Raw genomic sequence first — 24,647 nt, forward strand, 5'->3', positions numbered from 1 at the left:
TAAAAAAAATAATTAATAAATACGGGGCTAAAGACACCAACAGGTATTGAAACACTTTGCTTCCTCAGGTAACACCCTGCCCACTGAAGAAATGATTTTTCCCTTTCGAAAGTCACTCACTTTAAGACAATTTGAATATAGCTATGGACTATGCATTTTGATCTTCTGCTCCCTTTTTTATACTTTCAAAACTAAAAAATAAAATTCAATATATATATAAAGTTGAATGTAACCATTTTATTATGCAAATATCGATACAAATTCATTAATGTAAAAACCCTGACAAATGTGCATTTTATGGAATCAGTGCAGTGAAGAGCAACAGAGCAGAATCAGAGTTTGTTTTTGGCCTCTGCACGATTTGGATGTTTCACAGCTATCTGGAACCTTCTCTCCGACTCTTTTGAAAGCTTCCCTAATTTCAGCAGTCAGTTTGTTGTTGTTGGAAAATGCAAAAATGACAGATTCAGACTCCCCTGAGACTGTTTTCAACATGACAGCTGTCCATTAATCACAGACTTAAAAGAGAAACTGGGAGAGAGATGTTGGTCTGATTTGCATGTGTGTTGTTTGGCAGCAGGCGGAGGATAAGAGGTAAAAAGGTCAAGACTCCGGCTCCAGGCGTGGTATGACGGGGAGGATGAGGTTCCCGAACGAGGAGTCCTGAGTGATGAAGAAGCCCGTTGAGTGTGTGTGTGCATGCTGTAAAAAAAGATCACATTTTTCCAATCAATAATTGTATTAATTAAACATCATAAGGTGTGTTTAATGCTTCTCGCAGCTGGATTTCGTGACTTTTTTTGACAGATTTAGGTGAGCTGTTTGACCTTGTTTCCAGCCTTTATGTTAAGCTAAGCTAACCGTCTGTTTGCTCTGTTTGGCAAAATGATTTCTGAGACTCTTACGCCACATTTAAGCATTAGAGTGTTTGAGGTTGATGCACCAACAACCACGCAGTGACTATTGAGCCTTTTTGTACTTCTCTAAGAGGTTTGCCTTGAAACCACTCTTTCTTTCAGATAATGACACACAGGCCTCTATTCAAACATGACTCAGTGCGAGTGCCTTTGTGACTCTGATTTACAAAAACAAAATGCTTCGTGCATCACTCAGACGCTGCAGAATTAGCTCTTAAAATCAGCCTCAAATATCATGAAGCCAAACACAGCAAAGTGAATAAAAACATCACTGGATATTGACTAAACAACATTATGTGCTTCTAGGATTTGAATACGACAACATAAAAAATCAAATTAACACACAGATTAGAATTAGGATGAGTAAAATATTGATTTATTTTTCAACTTTTGAAAAAGGAAATTATTTTTACTTCTTGTCTACGTATTGAAGACTTGTGTAAGTTTGACTGTCTCACCTGCAGGGCAGCTTTCTGCTGGGCAGCAATGTGCTGCTGTTCTGCGTTGTCCCTGAAATCCTTCAGATTTGGTCTAGACAGCGAGATGCTACAGGAAGAGAGGGAAAGGGGAAAACTTTGATTTAAATATTGATATAAACTATTTAATATATACTATTTAATTTTCCCCCCATTAACCCCCCATTTGGTTTTGCCAAAGCTGTGAATCCTGTTAACCTCCATGGCTGGATACTATCCCTAGACTATGCTCCCAAATATTCATTTTGAATTCTCACCGAGGTGACGTTTTGAGCTTTATGTACTTAATCAGACTGATCATCATTCACCTAATAAAGGGAGCGTGTAACTTAAAATGTTGACTATGTGGTAATATAGTTAAATTTAGGAGCATAGCCTGGTGTGCGGACCCTATTGTTTAATGTCTTGCATGATCTCTTGTCCAGCACCTGGTGTTTATTGTCTGGATGTGCGTAAACATTTTGGATACTATCCCTACCTGGCTCCAGGAGTATTCATCAGGCGTCTCCTCTCCTTCTCCAGCTCGGCCAGGATCGCCACCCGTGTCTTGTTGGGGAAGGCTAGATGGAGAAAAAAAGAAAAGGACAAAATGGAAAGACCGCTGGGAAAAGAGAGAGGAATGTGGTAATATGTATCAGCTACCATCACTTTAAGAACACGTTATGAGATGAATAAAGTAAGTACAGATGATTGCGTTAAACACAAATGTGGGAACCAATGTTAAATTAGGAATATATATAATAGGGGTTGACAGATTATCGGCCTGGACAATTATTGGGGCAGATATTTGGCATTTTGCTGATTATCTGTACCAGTGTTTTATTTTAATGATTGCCGATAAAATTAATTTTTAAAAAAAAAAAATTATTATTTTTGTTTTCTTTCAAATGCATAAACGGAAACTAACATATTTTTGGAACTGTAATTGTACTATAATGTGAGCATCAGTTAATGAAAACAAATCATTGCAAGAAAAAAAATCAATTTAAAGGTGCAAAGAAAGCATCAGCATGGGGGGGACTTTTACTTTGTAAATCCTCAGGGAGCTACTTTTTAAAGTCATTTTTAATTAAAATTTTCACTTGACTTTATAGAAAAAGAAGTTGCTGGGAACTGAATGCATATCGGTTTCAAATATCACTTGTCATTCTCATTAACTACTACTAATATACATATACATACACACACACACACATATATATATATATACACACACACACCTCCAAAAAACCACATTTGGCTAATTTCGAGAGACTTATAACCACAGAGACTTTCAGCTTTCATCCATCACATAGTGAAAATTGTAGTAGAGGGTCACAGTCAGAAAAGAACTACAGACGCTGTAAAATAATAAGCTCGCCATCTTTCCTCAGGGGAACCAGAGAACAAATGTTTCCAGGGGTCCTGAATTTGTAGCTACGCCCCTGGAGTTACAGCTCGATAAAGAAAAACACCTTCAGTAAATAAAAATAAATTTGGCCCCAGATTAAACAATTACCTTGTCCTGGAGGATTATTAGCCATGTCGGTGCAGGTAGCAAGAAGCAGGTCAAAATAACAAACTACAAAACGGATGCTAGACGCTAGCTAATGGTTTAAGATTTGTGTTTCCCTCCACCCAGCTAACGCTGCACTGGTGGACAGCGATAAAAAGTGGCCCTGGTTGATGAATATAACTTATACTTGATGAACTAAATAGAACTTGGAGTTGTAACAGTAACTTAGAGTTAAAAATAACAATAAAACTCTCTTGCTTATGTACGGGTGATGAGTCGCATTTTGCTTCTGAAACAAAGTACCGGTTATTCAGATAGGTGCCTGAGATAGGATTTAAAGACAAGAGGTTTCACTCTGTTCCTATTTCCGGTAACCAAAAAATAGAAATTAAGATACCATACGAACAAGGCTTGCAAATAGATAGATAGATAGATAGATAGGTACTTTTATTGATCCCGAGGGGAATTTAAGTAACCAGTAGCATATTAAACATACAGAATAGAATATAGACCAATAAATATATAAGCAATATATACAGAGAAAAAGAGAGATGCAGAATATGCAAAAACACAAGATATAAAAAGCAACAATACCAATAAAAACAGTGCAATACCAGTAAAAACAGTGCAACAGTGCAAACAGTGTTTATCTGTGTGAGGAGGAATTGAAGAGTCATATGGCCTGTGGGACAAACGACTTCCTCAGCCTGTCAGTGGAGCAGGACAGGGACAGCAGCCTGTCACTGAAGACACTCCTCTGCCTGATGATGATGCCGTGAGCAGAGGGTGGTGGGCATTGTCCATGATGCAGAGCAGTTTGCTGAGAGTCCTTCTCTCTGCCACTGATGTGATCAAAATGTGCATTATCAAAGGTTATATTACCTAAAAAATATTTTTTAACTCTATAAATGAATCAAGTAATCATATGGAGGCTCACTTCAGAATACAGATAATCGAACAAAAATTGTTTTCCTCAAATTTAGATGCACAAATAACATGTAACACAGATTACAAATAATTGGATGCATGAATAAATCAAAGATCTTAGCTTAAGGCCCATTTACTAGCGTTTTATCTAGAGCTTTCAATTACATGTCACAGCCTTCTTTATATAGAAAGCTATCCACATAAATGAGAAAAGTTCATGGTTAGAAGCTCTGCAAAATCAGTGAGTTGACCTTCAGTTAAGAATGTCTTTTTTGTTTTCATAATAGATCATTCGCATTTGTACTTAATATAATAATATATAATATATAATAATAATAATAATAATAATAATAATAATAATAATAATAATAATAACAACAACAGTAAAAAATAATAATTATAAACTTTATTTACAGAGCACTTTTCATTCAAGGGATACAATTCAAAGTGCTTCACAATAACAATACAATGCAAAAAGGACAGCAAGATTAGATAATAAAAAGACAGACCATAACAACAAAACAAAATGTAAATGTAAGTGAAGGTAAAAAAGTAGCCTACAGAGGCCAGTAAGAATAAAAAAAAAAGAGATTTAATATAAAATAATAATTAGAAGAGCTACATTGATTCAGAGTAAGTCTAAATACATTTTCAATTTTCTACCCCTTGCTAAAAGACTTGGTAAAAATGAGCAGAGTTAACAGCGTCAGTAACGTTTCAAAGATCTTCTAAATAGACGATCCTTACAATTCCATTCGTTGCCTCTTATCACGTGACGCGCCTGTTTACATCCGGGTCGGTAAAGTTTAACTTCCGGGACCGCGTGTTTAGTGTCAGCTGACAGTTGTGGCCAACCAGCGGGTGTAGCATCTCAACCGAAGAGACCTGAACGGAGCAAAAAGCCTTCCTCTGTCCACACCAACCGTCTCAGGCGCGGAGAACCGGACAGCCGTTACCCCAGACACCCGGCCACGTCTTCCCGCCTCCCGCAGGATGAGTGTCGGCGCTCCGAGAGGCCTGGCCAGCTCGGGGCAGAAGCCCATCGCGGAGATCCTCCACCCGCTGTCCGCCGCCGAGGAGCCCCTCTCCGTCACCGTCAACATCGGAGGGGACAAGGTAGGGTCCGCTGGGGTTGTAACCTGCTCCGGTTTTTAGGGTTTGAGATCAAACAGGCGATGGAGAGAGCACCGCTAACTAAACTCCACTCTGTAAAGCAACCTGTTTTCACGCTGTTTGTGGTTAAACCCACCAAACAAGTCTAAGCAAACTGATTGAAGTTTAACAGAGAAAACGGGGTAAACAATAATCAACCTCATCTTCTGGTTAACGTAATTATTTTTGTTTGCTTTTAAGATTTAATACCCATAATTTGGAGTTAGAGTCGTGCCTGGTGCGTTTGAGTTTGCCACTGAATCAATGAAAACTAATCACAAAAAATAAAAACAGTGCCTTAGCTAGCTGTATCTTCTAAACTGAGTTTTTATTGGCAACAAAAACAAACAGGAACAAGAAATTGGGGAGAAAGTTATGTGACTTATGCACATAAATTCTAGCGATGGTGGGAAAAACATATACAGCATAGTATCGAGATATTTTGTGTGGCAAAATCTTACACACACGCCCATAGTATTGATTTTTGATTATATTAAAAAACTGTGCAAAAGTTTGGAAGTATTTAGTGTGACCTCCCTTTCCACTCGCATGTCTTGAACTCTCTTGGCAGAAAATATGAGATTTACAATACTAATCTTCTGGTGTATTTACAAGTTGTCTGTATTCTTTGTTTTTATCTCAATAAAGAGACTTAGAAATATACAAATCAAATCTGTGGTGGCCTAAGACTTTTGCACAGTGCTGTAAATTATTAATTTTGCAAGAAGAAATGAACCCCTTCAAACCTGGATTGACATCAGTTTTCTTGTTCTGTATTCAGACCCCTTAATAAGCATTTAATCTTTGAAACCTGAGCAGTGTTTGATTTGTCTGAAAAACATTGAGAAAAGCTAATGAGCAACTTGGTAAGAAACGTCACGCAAATTGCAAGGAATTAGTAAAAGGTAACAAAAAAATTACCTGGAAAAAAGAAACGGAGAGAGAAAATAGTTAGAAAATTGTTGTTTTTTAAAAAAAGGGAAAAATGTAAAAGAACTGCACATATTTATTGCAATAGTTATGTTACATATATATATTTTTTTCAGGTCATTTCATTGTTTGTTTTTGTTTTTTACGTTTTGTTTAATGCAAATTTTTGGGAAAGTTTCTTGTAATACTTACCAATTTTTGCAGATTTTTGGGTAATTTCTCATGAGGTTGCTCGTTGCCTATTTCTTCTTATAAGCTTTAAAAGAAAGAAGGCCCATTTGCTATGGGTTTCAAGGGGTTAAACTTTTGGTTGCTGACTAGACTAGTCAAAGTTTTACTTTGGTGACATAATCTACAGTTGAAAAGAGGTTGATATATTGCAATATATTTATCACAATACTCAGCGTATGACAAAACAGAAAAAATGCAATAATACTGTATTGTGACTGAAAATCCTATCACTAATAAATTCGCAAATACCTCCAACACACAAAGGTTACTATGGGTCACATGTCATTTAGATGAGATTATGTCTCATTTAGCTGACTCCAGTTTACACGCTTTTTAGGTCAGGAAACGCATCTCTCGTTCTATGTGCTGGAAAGGGCCCTGACATCATTATCAGCCTCAGTGTGCTGCGCAAACAAAGATGGACAAAGCAAACAAATCACAGTGCTTTTATTCCCCCTGCTGTTGTTTTACACAGAAGTGAAATGCTTAGCAACCTCTGCAGTTAATTATTGGCAATAGGAGATGCTGTAATGTGTCCTGATGCTGTAAGGTTTCATATATGAATAACCAGCAGCAGAAATAACTTCCACACTAATTAAAAACGTGAACTCTGTTAGAGTTCCTTTGTTTTCACCCAAGGGGCTAATGGTTCAGGTCCCCGTCTGTTAACAGAATATTTAAAGTCTGTCAACAGATTTCAATGAAGGTTGATGGAAAGTTAGATTATGGGCCTTGGAACAAGCAGATCCTTTTTGTTGTGGATCAGCTTTTTTTTTAAGGGATTGATAACATTCTTAACATTTTCAAACCTTTGGTGTTTTCTTAAGAACTGAGATACTTACTAGAATGACAAAATCTTGCACAAACTTTATGTAACTTCGTGATTTTTCTTTAAGCATATCCAGATCCAACTGCAGTGAAAAAAACAATCAACAAACAAAAAACTCATTATTAAAATAATCACTTTAATGTATTTTGCTGCCTTGAATGAATATTTCTCATATCCTCCCTCTATAGAAATTATAATGCTCTGAAAGCCCAAATCTTACTGTCTCATTGAGTTTTCTTTTTCTTTTTATCACATGAAAAAAAGTGCAGTATTTTACTGTACATACATTTCTTTTTCTGAGAAAGCAAACAAAAATTTCTAGTCAAACAGACTTATTGATATTGGTATTCGATATTGCACTAATCCTTATTGTAATTTTTGCTACATTTTGATTGACCATGCAGTCCTAACTTTATGCCTTGTTGCAGTGACGTTCAACTTGAGCCAAATCTGGCCCCCGACAGGGTGCCTCGTGGCCCCCCAAAAATTTCCCAATTCATACTTCATACTTTTAGTAAACATAAGGTGCCAGGGTGCATAAATAGCATCAAAATAGAGCTGTTTATCAAAAGTAAGTGCCAGTGGAGGATCCCCCGCACCCCATGACAGAGGTCTTAGCCATGCCCCAATGTCCTAAAATCCTAGAAAACTCCTTAAATTTGAGAAGTGTCGTAAAATAAAAAAGAATTAAAAATTAGGACGTTTTTAGATTGAAATCTTAAAAAAACATCCTAAAATCAAAAAAATATGCTGACATCCTTGTAAGGTCCTAAAATCCTAGAAATGTCCTATAATCAACGAAATGTCCCAAAATCCTAGAAACAGAGAAATCCTATGAGTGGCCCCTGGCCTCCTGTCATTTTGCAAAAGTGGCCCCTAAGAGAAGCTAGTTGGGTATGCTGTATCCCTGCAGCAATGGTTTAGTTTGCATACATGTATTTCTGTTGACAAAACTGACAAGTTATATTATGTGGCGAAAGTTTATAAAAAAACAAGACTAATTCATTTAATCTTATGAATCACTTTACTCAAATATAGGATGTTTTTTCAGTTATTTCATTTGCTTTTTTTTTAAGGGTGATGACATCATAAAATTAGCGACAGACATTCAAAACTACATTCAAAAGATTCAATAGAAGCTTTGAATGTAAAAAATGACTTTGGGTAGAGCCCTGCTGTGTGTCGTGACTGTGTTGCGGTGGCCTGGTTGTTCATTCACAGTGGTGTAATGATGCAATGCAATGCAATTATCTGAACTGTGATTACCAGTGAAAGTAAGAACCACAGTGTAAAAAGTGGACTTACAACGCCAGCAGCCAGCCTTTCTGTGTGTGTGTGTGTGTGTGTTTCTGTGCATATACAGTAGCAGATAGAGAGTGGTGTGCACTTGCAGAGTGAGAGACAGATGGGTAGCACCTCTTGACAAAATGAAACGTTGCACACATGTCCATTTCAGGCGACTGACAGAAAAAGTGTGTGTCAGAAAATGTGATTAAGGTTGAACATTAGCTGCTTTCTAACTTGCACCTTAACCTCAAAGAAAGTTATTGCTTCCTCATGTGAGGTGACATGTGGCCCCAGAGGACTAGTTAGAAGTGTGGTCAGGAGTTTAGATGACATCAAATTCAGTTCAGGTTGTTCTAGTGACAAATTTGGTTTTTAGTTTTATTTTCATGTGCGGCTTTGATGATGCAGCCCCGCTGCCTCTGTGTTTCGCCTTCCTTCTCGTGACAGTGTTTACATTTTTAGTATTTGTTTACATTTAACAGTCTGTTGCCTGCAGTCGCTGCTGCTGCTAATGGGATCTTTAGAGTCCCCTCTGGTTGTGCAGTAAATATATTAATCCACTTCAAACGTGTTTTTATTTGTATATCCTTTGGACATAAATGAGATTAGACAGCACCTAGAAATAGAGTACAACCAAATAATTATCTTTTCTCTCATAATAACATGTCCAAATCCACAGGTTGTCTCTTCATTTTAGGAGAGAAATTTTCCGCAGCCTCTAATTTTGTCCAGTTATTTGCCTTTTATACCTTTTTTGAGCACTCATGTTGTGTTTGGATGAAGCCTGCGGGGGAAAAGTTTGCTCTCTATTTGCTGCTATAGAAAACGTTGAAACAATGAAAGTGTTAGAACAAGTCTGACAGCATGTATTTTACACAGAAACACCCGTGAAAGAGTGCCGTCTTTGAATAGTTTATGAATTATGGTCCATGTTTGTGGAACAGCCTGTCTGACGACCTGAGGGCAGCAGAGGGGATTGATATTTTTAAAAGCAAACTTAAGACCTACCGTTTTAGTGTGACTTTTCATCCGTTCATTTACCTTTTACATACTATTTAGAGAATTTATTTTATTTATGTGTTTACTTATTATTAATATTATACTTATGTCTTTATTTTTATCTTTTTATTCATAGGTTTTATCCTGCTTCTGGGGTTTCCTCACTTATGGTTTCCAGTGCATTAATCCTGGTGTTGATTAAGGCAGAAAATAGTCCAGAAAATAGACCATAAAGGGCATTTCACAGAAAAAATTACCCATCTATATGAAATATAAAAAATCACCTGTTCATGGGGAAAAAACAGTTTCTAAAAGAATACATAAATATAAAAATGAAAATTTGTTCTTTTGTCAACATAGAGATAAAATAATAGCTATTGTTTTCCCAGAGTTGGATTTTTTTGTATTAAGGTTGTTAAATTGAATCCCCAGTCCACAATCGCTCCATTTCTCTTCTCATCCATCATTCAATTAGAGAGACAGGAGTAGCGTCAGATGATGCAGGGTGTGTTCACATCCTCGACAAGAGCCCCATTGACCGAGAGAAACAACTGCATCCCCATCAGCATCAATCTATCAGCTCTTTGTTTGCTACTTTCCACAACGCAGCATCTGAATTTGATGTCGCCATTGTCTCTGTCCATGCAGGAAGCTGGGCTGACCAACGGCACGCCGGTTGAGACATCGAGTCCCGCCTCCACGTCCTCGCTCTTCAACAGGCTGCAGCTGGACGACGACCTGGAAGCAGATGTCCGGGACCCTTACGCAGACACCACAGAAACCCGTGACCTCTTTGTCACAGTCGACGACCCAAAGAAGCACGTCTCCACCATGGAGACGTACATCACCTACAGAGTCTCCACCAAGGTGTGCTATTGGCTGCTGGATCTTAGTGGTTTTCTAGTGTGTTTTGGTCGAAATACCAATCACTTACACTTGTCATATCCTCATCATGTCATGTTTTGTTGCGTTTCATTATAGTTTTAAAAACTCTCCTTGATGGCATGTCCAAGGCAAAGGGCTAGCAGTTGTAAAATGCTTTGCTATAATGTTAATACACACAATCAGTATTTAACGGGATTAAAAAACATTCAAAACTACCAGTATTGTAGAGGTAAACCACCTCATATTACTGGCGTGTAACTCGCAAACTCTCGTACTCACATAAAGCTGGCTGCAGATTTTCCTCCAGTAGGGGCAGAGCTGTTCAGTCATTGGGTGCTTTTCCACACACCTGTTCTTGAGCATATTTCAGTTTGCACATAAAAAGATCTGAGTGGAAACACTAAAAACACTTGGGAAAGGTCAATTGTAGAACCTATCGGCTACGGTTCTGATGACGATAAGCGTCTGAGGGGCGAGGATGAACATTTCCAGCCAATCAGGTGTAGCCAGTGGATATCTAAGTAGATAGCCAAGATTAGTCATTTTAGCTAATCTCTATAAAAAGATAGATAACTCTATAAAAGATAATTGCATGTGACTGCAGATGAATTCTAAAAAGCTAATATGAAGCTAACTTGTTTTCAGACAATAACCGATGGGTTCAGAGGTTGCATTTCAGACAGTGTGTTCTGCTTCTTCACACAGACTGTGAATCAGTTGTTCTAATGTGTTTGGTCAATACTACTGCAACCGCTACCACTGCAAACTGGTTTTACTAAGTGGCTTTTAACACTCTTATGACTGCACAGGGCTGCGACCAGAACTCTTCCAAGAACACAAGCTGTAATGTTAGTTGTTCAAAACAACAACAAGTGTGCTCTCTGTTATAATTCATCCATTCTTTGACTGGTGCTCTTTTGATAAATCATTTCATTGCGTCCTCCTCTTCTGACTGGAGAATTAGTGCCACCCCTAACAGTAGCGGACAGTAAAGCTCATAAATTTACATTTTCTTTTGTGGGTTTACTTAAAATACAACTAAATTTACCAATACATTTGCATGAAAATCCAACTATTGTCCAACTAGGTATTTTCAGTGCTAACTGCCCCCTCCAGAATGTCTAAATCCCAACAGTTAAATTCATCCAGTACTGGTGAATTTTGATGCCCTTGCAGTTTTTCCAATCGGTGCAACTTCAGCGCAATTGCGACTGTTTAAAACAGGTCCAATCTCATTTTCATTCTCAATCCCTCAGCGTAGAGCAGCACACAGCATATTGATTCGCTCAACCCAAACCTGTCTTTCTCTGTTTATTGCGAAACTACTGTCACGGGAGTGTGATCTTCGCGCCTAGGCAACACACAGTGTCAGGACAGTTAAAAAAGCTCAGTGCTGGAAGTTAGCTGCTGATGTGTGAGCTCCTGCTAACCAAGCAGAGAGAGCAGGAGAAGAGTGGCTCACGGATACGGTCCTTCGTGTGTTGAATTGCAGCAGCAGCTCATCATCAGCGATTCAGCCAACAATGACTTTCACTCTGTTTGAAACACTGAATGCTCATGACAATAAGCCCTGAATACAACACTGCAATGCAACTATTTTTGCAATTTTCATTTGCTGCCTGCAGTTTCACTGTAAAGAAACATCGAAAAGTTGCAATATGCAAAGCAACTTTTTAAAAAAGCTGCCTAGATATCAAACATTTCAGGCTGCAACAATCCCCAAAACAGCCTGTGAATTCCTTAAGAGACTGGCGAACATGTGCTTACTACAGGAATGGAAAGTAGCAGCAGGGGCAGCAGTTTCAAACTACAGACATGCAGATGTTGCCAACGTCAGGCAAAGAATATAATCCAGAGGTGCTGCAACATAGAGGACTCAAGTTAGGAAAAAATTTCTCTCAACCTACCTATTAAAGATTAATATTCCATAGGGGAGATGTAATCAGCAACTTATGTGGGCCCTCTGTTTCATCCTTCACATCTGTCTGCCAGTAAACAGAGCTGCAGCTCTGAGAGCCGCTACTCTGCCTGACAGAACCTAATTTGCTCTGACTTACAGCAGGGAAATCGCAGCTTCGGAGGCCTTTCCATCGTGTAATGAAAGAACCAGATTCGTGAGAGACACTGCCAGGAGCTGTTGGGCGGCGTCATGGCGACAGTTGTTATGTGCACTATGGTGCTTCGACAAATATCACAGCCCACTATGAACACAGAGTGTTAATTGAGAGCATGTGGGTGCTGCCCCGTCAGCTATATTTAAAGGTCAATAAGCATGTGTAGTAATCCTAAATCCTCTGCAGTCTGATGCGTACATATGAATTGTGTGCTAATGTACCGGCTTTTAGAAGGTAATTTACTGTGTGTGTGTGTGTGTGTGTGTGTGTGTGTGTGTGTGTGTGTGGGTGTGTGTTTTTTTTTTTTTTTTTTTTCTTCAGACAACACGGATAGAGTTCGACCTACCGGAATACTGCGTGCGGCGGCGCTACCAGGACTTTGACTGGCTGAGGATCAAGTTGGAGGACAGCCAGCCAACCCACCTCATCCCTGTAGGTCAAATGAGCCACGACACAACCTGCTGTCCAGCTTCCGTTGATAAACGCCAATTTACATCCTTTGCTTCTCCTCTTTCCTCTAATCTCTCCACATCTCCAGCCATTGCCAGAGAAGTTCGTGATGAAGGGCGTGGTGGATCGGTTTTCGGAGGAGTTTGTAGAGACGAGGATGAAAGCTCTGGACAAGTTCCTGAAGCGAGTTGCAGATCACCCAGTCCTCTCCTTCAACCCACATCTAAACGCTTTCCTAACGGCCAAGGTGAGACAACACAAGGTCCAGAAGAAGGGTTATAATGGCGCCATGGTCAAATTTGACTATCATGTAGCAACGTGTAACATCTGAGCTCTCTGTCCACACTGAATGCATTAAATTTAGACCTTTGTTCCTACATGTAAACAAACAACGTGGCTATCAGCTGTGCGCATGAGATCAGACGTAATCACTTAAAAGATGGGGGAGTAACCTACTTCCTATCTCACTATGTTTGAAATGTTGCTTCTTAAAACAGAAAACATATATTTTATAATGTTATATTTACTGAAAATGACAATATAACTAACAGCAAGTAGCCTAGCTTGTTATTTGATGGTCATTTACCTTAGCAGAAACTTTCAGCTTCCCCAAGATCTCCCTCCAGCCAGCTGACACCTTATTTAGGTTTTTCTGGTAATGTTAGAAGACATTAAATAGATAATTTATCATTTCATCTTCATGTATCAGCTGTTCCTTGTTGCAGCAGGAATAAACAGGAATAAAAAAACAAACAAACATGGCGTTCAACAAAAGTTTAGCTCTAAATGCTGCAGCACTGCGTCGCCTGCAGCCAGTTAACACTTATGTAACACTTCAAATCCAGAATGTTGCCAAATTGACGCAGTTTTAGTTTTCTTGAGAGACTAATTCTGACAAGTCTCGTTCCGTCACCCCAAAAAACACACAGACTTTCAAGTAAACAAACAGTGTGTGCCGCTCTGGTCCCTCCCACCTCTACTGAATTGTATGTTGCCGGCCTGTCAGACACTAATAGCTCTGTTAGGCCACTTAAAACTTAATATTACATTAAAAACGTTGTCATATTGGTTATTACTTATGCTATATGAGTTGGATTTAGTGCTGTGATGCCATCAGCAATGCTACTTTTTAATTTGCCAAAACATGTCGTGTAATCAATGACAAATGCCATTTCAGCCATTTTGCATAAAATCAAACCAGTTTAAGCTCTTTGAGTGGAGCAGACCTGAAATCAACCCAAAGAAAAATAATTTTCACCATGAGAAACACACAGACAAATTTGGGTCGTCTTTTTCTGTCACATGCTTGTAGGGAGTTCATTTTATGGTGCAGCTTGTTATATTGCGTGTCATTACCCAAAATGTAATCTCAGCAGCGATCTTTCAGTAAAGTGCAGCACCACTAAACACAGCTTCTGCTTCTGTGTGTGTGTGTGTGTGTGTGTGTGTGTTTTCTCCAGATCTGACATCAGTCACAAATTGTATCTCTAAGTAGCTGAGACACAAGACAAGACTTTATTGATCCCTGTGGGGAAATGAGGTTGTTGCAGCAGTAAAATCATTGGACTCAATTAAAGGAAAGTAGAGCATAAGCATACTAGAACAACATAAACTCTACAACCTGTGATAAAACAACAAAAGTAACATGCATGTGACAATTTCAACATGTAAGGTACAAGAGAAGAATGGATTATTAACATCTCTGGGTTAGATTGTTATTACTTATGATTGAATATTTTTACAATGGATCACAACATATGAATATAAATTTGGTCATTTTTGTTTTTAAGTTGAAAAAGGTTTTAAAAAAAAGGAGTTTTTATTGCTGTGTTTACACATTTGTTGCTTCATGCTCGTGTAATTTGATTCTCGACATCATGTGTTCTGTTGACCCTGTTTGTCTGCAGGACCTGAACAAGCGTCAGGGTCTGGCCCTGCTGACCAAGGTGGGCGAGTCAGTGAAGCACGTGGCCGGAGGCTACAAGCTGCGAGCGAGGCCAGCTGAGTTCTGTGCCATGGGAGAATACCTGGACACCTTCAGCCAGAAACTGGGAACCATCGACCGCATTGCTCAGAGGATCCTCAAAGAGCAGTCAGGTATCAGAACGATAGAGGAGACTGATGATAATGCCTGTGTTAATGTCTGAAGGGAGAGGATTTTTCATCCTTTTTTAAATATTTTTCTTTTGGGCTTTTTTTGCCTTTATTGGACACTTGATAGCAAACATGAGAAGGAAGACAGAGGGATGTACCATGCAACACAAATTCCTTGCCAAACTCCAATAAAACTTGGTCATCCTTTAAATGTTTTAGAGTAGAGCTGCAAAGTTAACAACATTAATCATCAGCCGTATGACAGAAAAAATGGTGAATATTTTCATGGTCAAATAATTGTTTTTGTAACTTTCTTAACAAAAATGCAAAACATTTGCTGGTTTCATGCCTCTTAAAAGGGAGAATTTGATGTGTTTCTTTGTTATTTATGATAAACTGAATAGCTTTAGATATTTGGGCTCTTGGTTGGATAAAAACATACCATTTGAAAGCTCTGGGAAATGATTCAGGGCATTTGATGTTATGTTGAAATTGACAAAGTTTACGACCAAAGACATTTTGTGTATATTTTTATATTAGTTAAGTACACAAATTTGTTATTTTCTGATGTCTGGTATCCCTTTTTCAATTAAATTGTTTTTTTTTCACACCTAGTTTTGATTTTTAGTTTAGTTTTAGTTTGCCATAATAACCTTGAGCTGAGGCCATTTCTTCAGGCTTTGTCTTCCAAACGTATTTTAGGCACCAGGAAGCAACATTTTGTAACAGTTGTGTGTGCTGCTTGCAACATGGCCTCAAATAGTACCCGTTATACTCTTCTCTTAGTAGGCGTGTTTGTGGTTAACTTACGTCATGCAGTGGTTCAGTCTTTAACCAGCTGGCTAATACTAGCCTACATGAACTTATCTGCAGTATTGATTAACTGCCATTGTGTTTGGTTGGAGAAAACCCCACAGCCCGTTGGCCTAGAGGGTGGATGGTTAATAAGTGCAGACCTGGCTCATGCATGACAAGTGATCCTGTAAATACCTGACATCTGCCGTGTGAAATGTTCGTTGTGACCATCTGTTCAGGGTTTAGATGTGTTGCAGTGTGTGGCCTGAAAATCAGCAGTGTAAGATAAAGGTCCTATTTTCCATATTGGAGGACTTTAGATGGAAACTCGGGGAGCTGAAGATAATGAAGGAGCTGAAAGAGAGAGTAGAAAAGCAAATGCCACACACATGCTTGACTCAGCAGCCGGCGTTTAGCCATCACCCTCTCTCTTGTGTAATTTACAAATACAGATTTTGCAATTGAAAATGCTGATTTCTCTATTGCCTGGGAGAAATGTTCTGCTTTGAATAGTTTTTCTAGTCATCTTGTGTTGTCACAGAGTATTAGCTGCTCAAACTTAGAATCTCAGCAGAGTATCCACAGGTCATAAATACGTATAAAAACAGTAATTTAATGTATCTTTTCTGTATGTCTCGTTTGCCTGTCGAACCACCTTTTTGTTTTTATTCCCACGCCCATTAGAGTACTTGACAGAGCTGCGTGAGTACGGCACCGTGTACTCAAGCTGGGTGGGCTCAGAGGAGGAGCTGCGGCGCCCCCTGGAGGGCGTGGCAGGCTGCGTGACGACGTGCTGCGGTGCGCTGGAGGACCTGAGTGAGAACATGAGCCAGGACTTCCTGCCTGTACTCAGAGAATATATCCTCTACATTGAGTCCATGAAGGTGAGAGGGAGGAGGGATACCCTACAGGACGTTTTTTGTTTGTTTGATGGTTTAAGAAAGCTGGATAGAGTAGCCCAGGCATGTCCAGAGTCCAATCCATGGGCCAATCATGGCCTGTAGGCTGATTTTAAACAGCCTGCGGCTTCTTCAAAACATTTGTGGTCCATCAGACAATATTGGTCAATCACTCAAGATCACTTAGCATTTTCCTGCAGATGTTTAAAAAAAGGCACTGAATTCATTAATCTATAAATAAGGCCTTAATTAGTATTAATAAGTCTTACATCGATCTTTCAGAAGTCTGGAATGAACAAAATTTTTTTATGTTGCATTTTAAAATCTCAAAATAATTGGCAACATATGTCTCTAATATCTTTTTTGAATAGTTTATTAACTGCCTCTTACATTAACTTTAGGGAGATCAGGGTAGTGGAACCAAAAAAAATCATAATTTAAATTACGATTAACTTTAGGGCAAAATTGTCCATAATCCCTTAATTTAAAAAAAAAATTCAGTCATAAAATTTTTCTTAAATTTCACTCATAATGGCATTAAAAAAATCTACTATGCCTTAAACTGTAGAATTCGTGTAACACATTTCATTCTAGGCAGCAGACAGGCAATGGCAACGAAGCGTAAAGCTGACAGCGACGGCCGCCGCTTTCAGGAGCGGTGGAAAGTTGAATACTTTTTCACTGAAATCCGAAACGACAAAGCAACAAAAAAACAGTTTGATTATAATTCATTTCTCAGTGTGAACTTACTATATAGTAAAAATTTGTTTAGAGTCAGTGTATATTATGGATTTTGGACACAATTACAGACTTCTTTTCTTTCATCTGTGTCCTCTTTAACCCCAAATAAAGGAAGTAGCATCTGAGATTCTGCATGTGTCATGTCCTGTGTTCACCGAGCTCCTGAATCAGCATCTTTCTCTCTGTTCACTGTGTTTCACATGTTGTCTCTTTTATAAATATTCCACGATCAATAAATCTCACACAAACACTATGAAATAAAACAGTTGATGTGTTCCGGTTAATTACAGAATGTTTTGAGGAAGCGAGACCAAAGTCAGGCGGAGTACGAGGGCCGACTAGAAGCAGCCATATTGCGCAAACAAGAGGACAGAACGCCAGTAAGCCTCCTCCCTCCTCTCATCTGATACTAGAGCTCTTTTCACACATGGAGACCATAAAATTGCTGTGTTCACTGTTGCTTTTTCTGAAAGTGTCTGTAGTTTTTGAAGGTTCTCTTCATGGTGTTACTTTCTTTGGTGATTTTTAAGAATTATTTTACAGACCAAATGAGTTCATTTTTCTTCAGAATAACTGTAAAATGGAAATAACGGCGAATGATCTTTTTAAATGAAAAGCTTTTAATGCTTAAAGGATTATTTGAGTTTTTTTTCATTTTCTACAACAAAAAGATACCCTGAATTTAAAATGAAAATTCTGTTAAAGTTCTTTTTGTTTGTTTTTTATGAAATGTCTCTAATACATCCCCTTTCTCTAAAACTCCTGCACCACCCAGACCCCTCAGATTGTAGCCCTGAAGGCCACTGTAGTTGTAGTTTTCTCTCTGTCACCATAGATCCCGATGGAGGTAGAGAAATGTCAGGACAAAGTGGAGTGTTTCAACGCTGACCTGAAGGCAGACTGGGAGCGCTGGCAGAGCAACAAGAGACAAGACTTCAAACAGCTTCTCACCGGCATGGCTGACAAAAACATGAGCCACTATGAAAAGGTACACAGGCTGCTGTTAAACACTTTGTTACTCTATATTATACAAAAACACTGCCAAGGCTTTTAATCTCTGTGAGAAGATTGAGTTATATTCTCATTAATGATCAAGAAAGTTTTATGAGTGGACTTTTTCAGCCCTTTCTGCACACTTTCTATAAATCGTGATTTTAAAATGCACTTCGTAACAAAAAGACAAATACAATAAAAAAAAGAAACTTGGAACTTTATAGTTTACAGGTCCATAGTCAACAAGTAGTAATATGTCAATGCTGTTAAATAATGTAGTGTGTGTAGCAAGCTGAGCTTTGGGACCAGATCATAGTCTCTATATAGATATGGATGATGCCTTTCCGCTTACTTTTATGCAAATTTGCGAATCCTTGGATAGTGAAGGGATTACTTGTCCTTCTCTTCTCATGAGTGGTTAGTACTTGTTACCTCCTCTGGTTGGATGAGATAGGGCACGAATGACAGGGGAAGCCAATCAGAGGCAGAGTAAATGCATTTTTACTACCCCCACTGTACAAATATGAAGCCAAAATATCCTGGATATGGCATCTGCTGCCATGTGCTTTTGTCATCATTTGGAGCCAGAGTCTGCGCAGTATCTATCTCAATTTCCCGCCCAAACAACATGGAGGGGGTCGACTTTATGACCTGTACTGCATCCAGCCACTAGGGAGAATAGAGATTTTTTTGGCCTCACTTTTGGGTATCTGTCATGTAGTCCGTCTTTATAAAACAGACTGTGGACCAGATCCACTAGCACCATTTAAAAGTAAGTTGTTTACCTTTTTTTGTCTTGGCTAGATTCACTGAACTCAAGGAATTTTTGGCCCAAATACTCTGTTCACGTTGACACATATTTCACATTTAAAGTTGCCCAACAACGGCCTGATCTACTGAAGCAATAAGTCAAATTGCTCAAGGGCACCTAAGGTGGTGGCAGGAAGGGATAAGCTACTTTCTCACTTTTCTCACTCCCAAATTTATCTCACCAGTCCAAACCAGATGAAACAAGTGACCTTTAAACACCTTGAAAAAACAGATTCATGCGTCATTTACATGAAGCTGCCAAAGGTTAAATATCCTGCGTATGAATGATGTTGTATCACCGCATGTTCCTGTCTGCCTCTTTCCCTTTTACCTCCTTTACCTCCCTCCATTGACTGTCTTCATCCATCTCCACCCTCTGCAGTGCCAGGCAGCGTGGGAGTCACTCATAACTCTCCTCCAGGACAAACAGACTGAGGACAAAACGAGTGAGACGAACTGAAACATCTCCTCGTGTCTCTGCCCCCTATCGCCCTCCCTCTCCATACGATACACTCTCTCATGCCAAGGAAAAGGACCAACTGGGCTGCAGATGTGAACTGCTGGACTTTGCCCCTGTTCTCCTGTGAGACTGTTGTATGAAGAGGAGTCGTCTCTCTCAGAGATTTGACCTGCAAAAGAGGTAACCAATGGTACGTTCAAGGACAGCTGGGAAAGAGGGGAGACTTAATTATGTACAGACATTTTTCCTTTTGTTTTTTTGTTGTTGTTCCTATTGACTTTTTCTACTTCATATTTCCAATTAGCAGTCGGTTGCCAGTGCTGCTTGTGTTTATTTAACCGTGGTCTCAGAGAGGCACATTTTCTGTCTCCATTTTCACAGAGCCAAGTGTGAAGGATAACTCTTCAGCATAGCAGAAAAGATATGATAGCGATTTTTGCGTGAAGTATTCAGAGCGTCCCCAAGATTCTTTTTTTTTTGTGTAAAAGCGTCCAAAAATGTAACACTGAAACACGACTGATAAAATATTGGCTGTAAATTAGAATTTAACATCTTAAGCTTAAATCAAAGGGCCATACCTGTTATTATTGCATGTTTCAGCTCATAAAACTCTTACACTTATCATAACTGGTGATCATTTTCCAAAAGTTCAAACACTTTATAGCTTTCCTCTTTTCCCCTGCAACTATTGCAAGTTGATTTTAATATAATAATTATAATAATATTGATGACAAAGACTTGAAACAAGCCAAGCTTCGCAACAGGGCCTTGTGTTTAACCTGGGGTAATGCACAGTTGGAGAAAAAGCAGGTGTAGTGAGAAATGTCAAAACAAGATGTCGCTGATTGTACTCCAGAGGGAAACGTTAGGATGCTTTTTTATCCACATCCTTACAGATAAATTGAACTTTATCAGGGAAGTGATTTTGTGGGGATCATTTTGTTGTTTTTAAGAACCGAGACACAGAAGACTTGGTCAGAAATTTGTGTCAGGAGTGCAGGGTAGCAGCACCACCGTGTGGTTAAGATGATAATTTCATTCTTTTGAGACTGGTGTTCTACTTAGGCTGGTTTCTCTTGATATCACTTTTTTTTTTTTAATTTTCATGGCATTTTTTTACCTGCTGTAGGGATTTCACATCTTTTCTTAAAGCAAAGGATCTAATTGAGTTGAGGACAGAGCCAGTGAAAAGCACACAGAGGGAACTAAGGGTGTAATGTATTCTCTTTAAACATGGAAACAATGGGGTGTAATCCTCTTCAGTAGAGGCAAATTTCATATTCTTGTAGTAATCTGTCACAGTGACACTAGTTCATAGAAAATTTCTGAAAGAGACAAACACTTGATAGGGAACATTATTTAAATTTTATTTATCGCACCCCATAAACCAAATCTGAGTTTTGATACTATGCAGGATTAAGGATTGTCACCAGTGAAAGTAAAAGCCAACCCCAGATACATTCTCATTTGGTGTTTCGCCCCACTATATTTGGGTTTAGTTTGGCCTGCGTTACTTTCTTGCCTCCTGCTTACATTCTAGCACCTGGTAACAACCTTAGTAGAGTCTAAACATAGTTTTTGTTTGTTTGTTTATTTTTGAAAATCCTGCATAATATAGTTTAAAGAGCAACTCTCATAGGCTGAATGCAGTCTAAAGTATTTAGAAAAGAGTGTCGATTTTTAGAGCTGTCAGGTGAACATGTGTTCAATGTTGTCAATCTTGCTGGCCTACCAGGAACAAAGAGCACTGAGGCTTCTGGGAAATCTCTGCTGTGTCATGTAAACATCTGAGGAACTGGATAAACTAGTGTTCAAAGGAGTTTTGTAAAAGCTCTTTGGGTCAGAGCTAGGCATTGCAAAAACTACATTCGGAGTGATTCATTTAGGATGCAAAATTAACGTTTTTATCCACTGTCCAAATGGCTAGTAAATTTAAACTTTTACCAGCCACTTAACAGATTACCATCTTCTTTTGGCTGGTGAGAGAAGCAGAATCTACCAGCATTTTTTTCCAGCATTTTGTTTGTGCCCTGGTTACACGCTTTACCGTAAAAGCTATAGTTTGTTTTGATGACACAGTAACATAGAAATTGTCTGCAGTTTCTTTCTGTTTAACCCGCTGACTGAGCAGTGTGACTATGTGGCCTTCCCTAGTCAGCTTTCACTCTTGGGAAACACTTTTTTCCCCATGTCAGATGCACTAGCACTGCTGCACGTAAGACCAACAGCATTTTTGCGACACACTTATTTTAGTTCAAAATGTTGCTGATGTGGCGTTTCCTTGAAGGAAAAATCCATTCTGAGAGATTCTGGTGAACTCACTTTGTTTCTGACTTTTCAACCACAGAGGATAGATGCTGTTAACTAATATCCTGACTAATCGACACTAAACTGTGCTCATTTTTCTCTGTCCTCAGTTGTACTGCAAGCTCATTACACTCAGCATAAAGTAGCGAAAAACTCCACCAATGATGACCCAGACCCACTGATTTAGTTTTTTAAGTTTTATTCATTTTTGGCACAGATCCCACAGTGCTGTAGCCTCTAAAAAGGAAAAAAAATCTTCTTTTTTCATGTCATTATTTTTGTTTTTGTTTGATAAATGGTTTCTTTGGTGTAAATTTTTTTTCGGAAATTAGATGCTGATTTGTCTTCCGGGTCTGCACTTCTAGAGGCTCTTTGCTTTTGGTTATTTTAAAAGTCCTTTGGTCAGATTGTCTTTGAACAGTTCTTGCCAAGTTTTTATGGGCTGATGTCGTGTGAATGAGCCTGCGTTCAGTTTAGCCGAATGCGAGTGCTGTAAGACAGTGACTAGATGAAGAAACCGTGGCTGCTTGAAACTGGTTTTGGTACTTTGTCAGTTCTCTTCATGTGTGTAATTTATGTTTTACTTCTCCAGCTTTAAAAGCACAAAGCAGCTACTGGTTCCTCTTATGACCAGAATTCAGCAAGGTGACACATGAAGAAAAATTTTTTTGAGAGAGAAAACCTTTCTGAGTTATTGTGATCAAATGGTGTCGAGGGAATATTGGACATTAGCTACAGATGCACTGATGCTAAATTACTGTATCTGAGGGCTGGGCGATATGGAGAAAATTATATACCTCGATATCGATACTACGACGATATTGTAGGGTCGACTATTGGTGCTTTCACAAAGTATTTACACAATTAGATTTTTCATAATAATCTTAAGTAATTTGGATACAATGAAAGTGGGCAAAACAGCTAGAACAGTTTTGTATATTCAGAAAATTACATTTTATTTTAATGCAGCCTTTAAAATCAGGAAAGACGAAATACAATACTATGATATCCAAAAACTAAGGCTATATCTAGTCACATATCACAATATCGATATATTGTCAAGCCCTACTGTACACATTTTGATGTTTTAAAATCCCCAATGAGGAGCCGGAGGTCTGTTTAGCATAACTAATTTAGGGTTTGTCTTATTTTCTGAATTATTTCTACGTTATTTGCAACAACTTACTTGAACGTGCACACAATTAAAGATATTTTAGAAATGGTTTATCCAAACCTCATAGATTGAGCCACATTCAGGAAAAACGTTATGGCACTGTCAGCCTTTCCCAAATACAATTCTACATATTTTTTTTGAAAAGTCAAAGTTAAAGGCACCCTGAAGAGTTTTGGTTATTAGTAGCATTATGGAACAGTGGTTTTGTATTTGTGTGTCTCAAACACACAAGGCTCGGGCAGTATCGCAGTATATCAGGGTACTTAAAAATTTATGTTTAATTTTCGATACCATCAAAAATATATGCTCCTCTTTGTACTCAAACGGAAAAGCTTTATTCAGGATATGTAGTACACAGCAGGCACCACTAGAGGTCTTTACTGTTGGAACAGACAGCTGAGCTGACAGTTATGGTGACTGGGGATAATGTTACAGAACTGTAAACGGTTGGCAAGCAGTGACAAACTGTGCGAAAAAGCAGCATATTTTCACATCTAACTCTGTAAATTAAAGGTTTATTTTGACCAAATTAGAAATGATGACTGTTGAAACAGTGAACTAACTGGACGAGCAATGAGACTAAGGCAGTTTAAGTGAGTTTTATTTTGTTTCTGACAAGTTCGAATGAAGTTAGGAAGGCAATTACGCTGGTCTTGGTTATGTGAAAGAGAGAAATGTGAATTCAGAAGGTGTATGGTTGTATTTCTCTGTTTAATAGGGAAAATAGGCATAACAGTATTATTGTTCTAGACATTTTGTGAGTTTGTTTATTTACTAGACTGAAAAACAAAGACAGCTTGCAGAACAGAGCAAATGTGATGGTTGGGGATGGGTGTTAGGTGGCGCCAAACAGGAAAAAAACGTTTTATACCACATACCCCAGCGAAATTTAAGTTACGAAGGTATGTAAAAATAGATACTGCCCAAGCCGAAAACACGTTTGGTAATAAAAACACAATGTGAACACAATTTTGTTCGTTTACAAGAAAACTCAACTAAGCATCTTTTAACCCAACTTTTTTTTTCCCTTTTTTAAATTTAAAAAAAAAATCAGACTGTAAGCTTTTACATGTCAAAATCTGTGCTCATATAAGCACCCTGGGAGACAGCAAGTTGCATCTGATTTGATTGTCACTTTTTTCAGTCAGTAGCCAATGTTCATTTTAAACCCAAATCCATTTTAATATATTGAGTTGATAGAGAGCAGAACAGGAAATGTAGCAAACATAAGGACAGTTGAAAAAATTGTATGACCAAAAAACAACTTAGTCACTCTTTTTAGTTCTGTTTTATTTAATGTATCACATCAGTGTGTTTGTTTACTGCTGTGAACCGCAGTGATTTTCTTTTTCTTTTTACTTTTTTTTTTTTTTTTTAAACCGGTGCATCTGTAGACTTGTCTGGTGTAAATGAAATCACTTGTTGAAGTGACCTGACCTGAACATAAATAAGTTTTGGGATCATTCAGGCTTGAACTGAAATTTCCTTTTGCTCTAATGTCAATATACTGTATATTCAATATACGCCAATGTACAGCTGAATTATATGGTACAGCTGAGTCTATTTTTGTATAAAAGAAGCAGGAGAAGACTGTCAGGTTTCCAGTGAGTATGTAGATAGTTCAGTAATACATTTTAAAAGGGATTTGGAGATCTTGCATAATCAAAATATGACATTTTATT

At 38.4% G+C, this 24,647-nt stretch overlaps 2 protein-coding genes across 3 annotated transcripts; one reads left to right on the forward strand and one right to left on the reverse strand.

The window, feature by feature from the left end:
• Window positions 1-217: 217 nt before the first annotated feature.
• LOC121959417 (SOSS complex subunit C-like) lies at window positions 218-3,036 on the reverse strand. Its single transcript, XM_042508689.1, has 4 exons — window positions 2,892-3,036; window positions 1,872-1,953; window positions 1,376-1,463; window positions 218-702 (listed from the first exon to the last, which is right to left on the reverse strand). Exons 1-4 carry the CDS (start codon window positions 2,914-2,916, stop codon window positions 604-606), a joined length of 294 nt encoding a protein of 97 aa, XP_042364623.1. The 5' UTR covers window positions 2,917-3,036; the 3' UTR covers window positions 218-603.
• Window positions 3,037-4,646: 1,610 nt separating this feature from the next.
• Window positions 4,647-23,982, forward strand: snx30 (sorting nexin family member 30). Of its 2 annotated transcripts, XM_042509146.1 has the most exons (9): window positions 4,647-4,931; window positions 9,892-10,110; window positions 12,564-12,674; window positions 12,781-12,939; window positions 14,600-14,789; window positions 16,266-16,465; window positions 17,512-17,601; window positions 18,057-18,209; window positions 19,407-23,982. In XM_042509146.1, the coding sequence occupies exons 1-9, from the start codon at window positions 4,809-4,811 to the stop codon at window positions 19,482-19,484; spliced, it is 1,323 nt and encodes a 440-aa protein (XP_042365080.1). In that variant the 5' UTR covers window positions 4,647-4,808; the 3' UTR covers window positions 19,485-23,982. The 2 variants fall into 2 exon arrangements, with proteins under 2 accessions (XP_042365080.1, XP_042365081.1); XM_042509147.1 differs by lacking the exon at window positions 19,407-23,982 and having other exon boundaries at window positions 17,997-18,081.
• The last annotated feature ends 665 nt before the right edge of the window (window positions 23,983-24,647 follow it).

The sequence above is a fragment of the Plectropomus leopardus genome, chromosome 20, assembly GCF_008729295.1.
Source record: "Plectropomus leopardus isolate mb chromosome 20, YSFRI_Pleo_2.0, whole genome shotgun sequence".
In the NCBI taxonomy this organism is placed as follows: Eukaryota; Metazoa; Chordata; class Actinopteri; order Perciformes; family Serranidae; genus Plectropomus; species Plectropomus leopardus.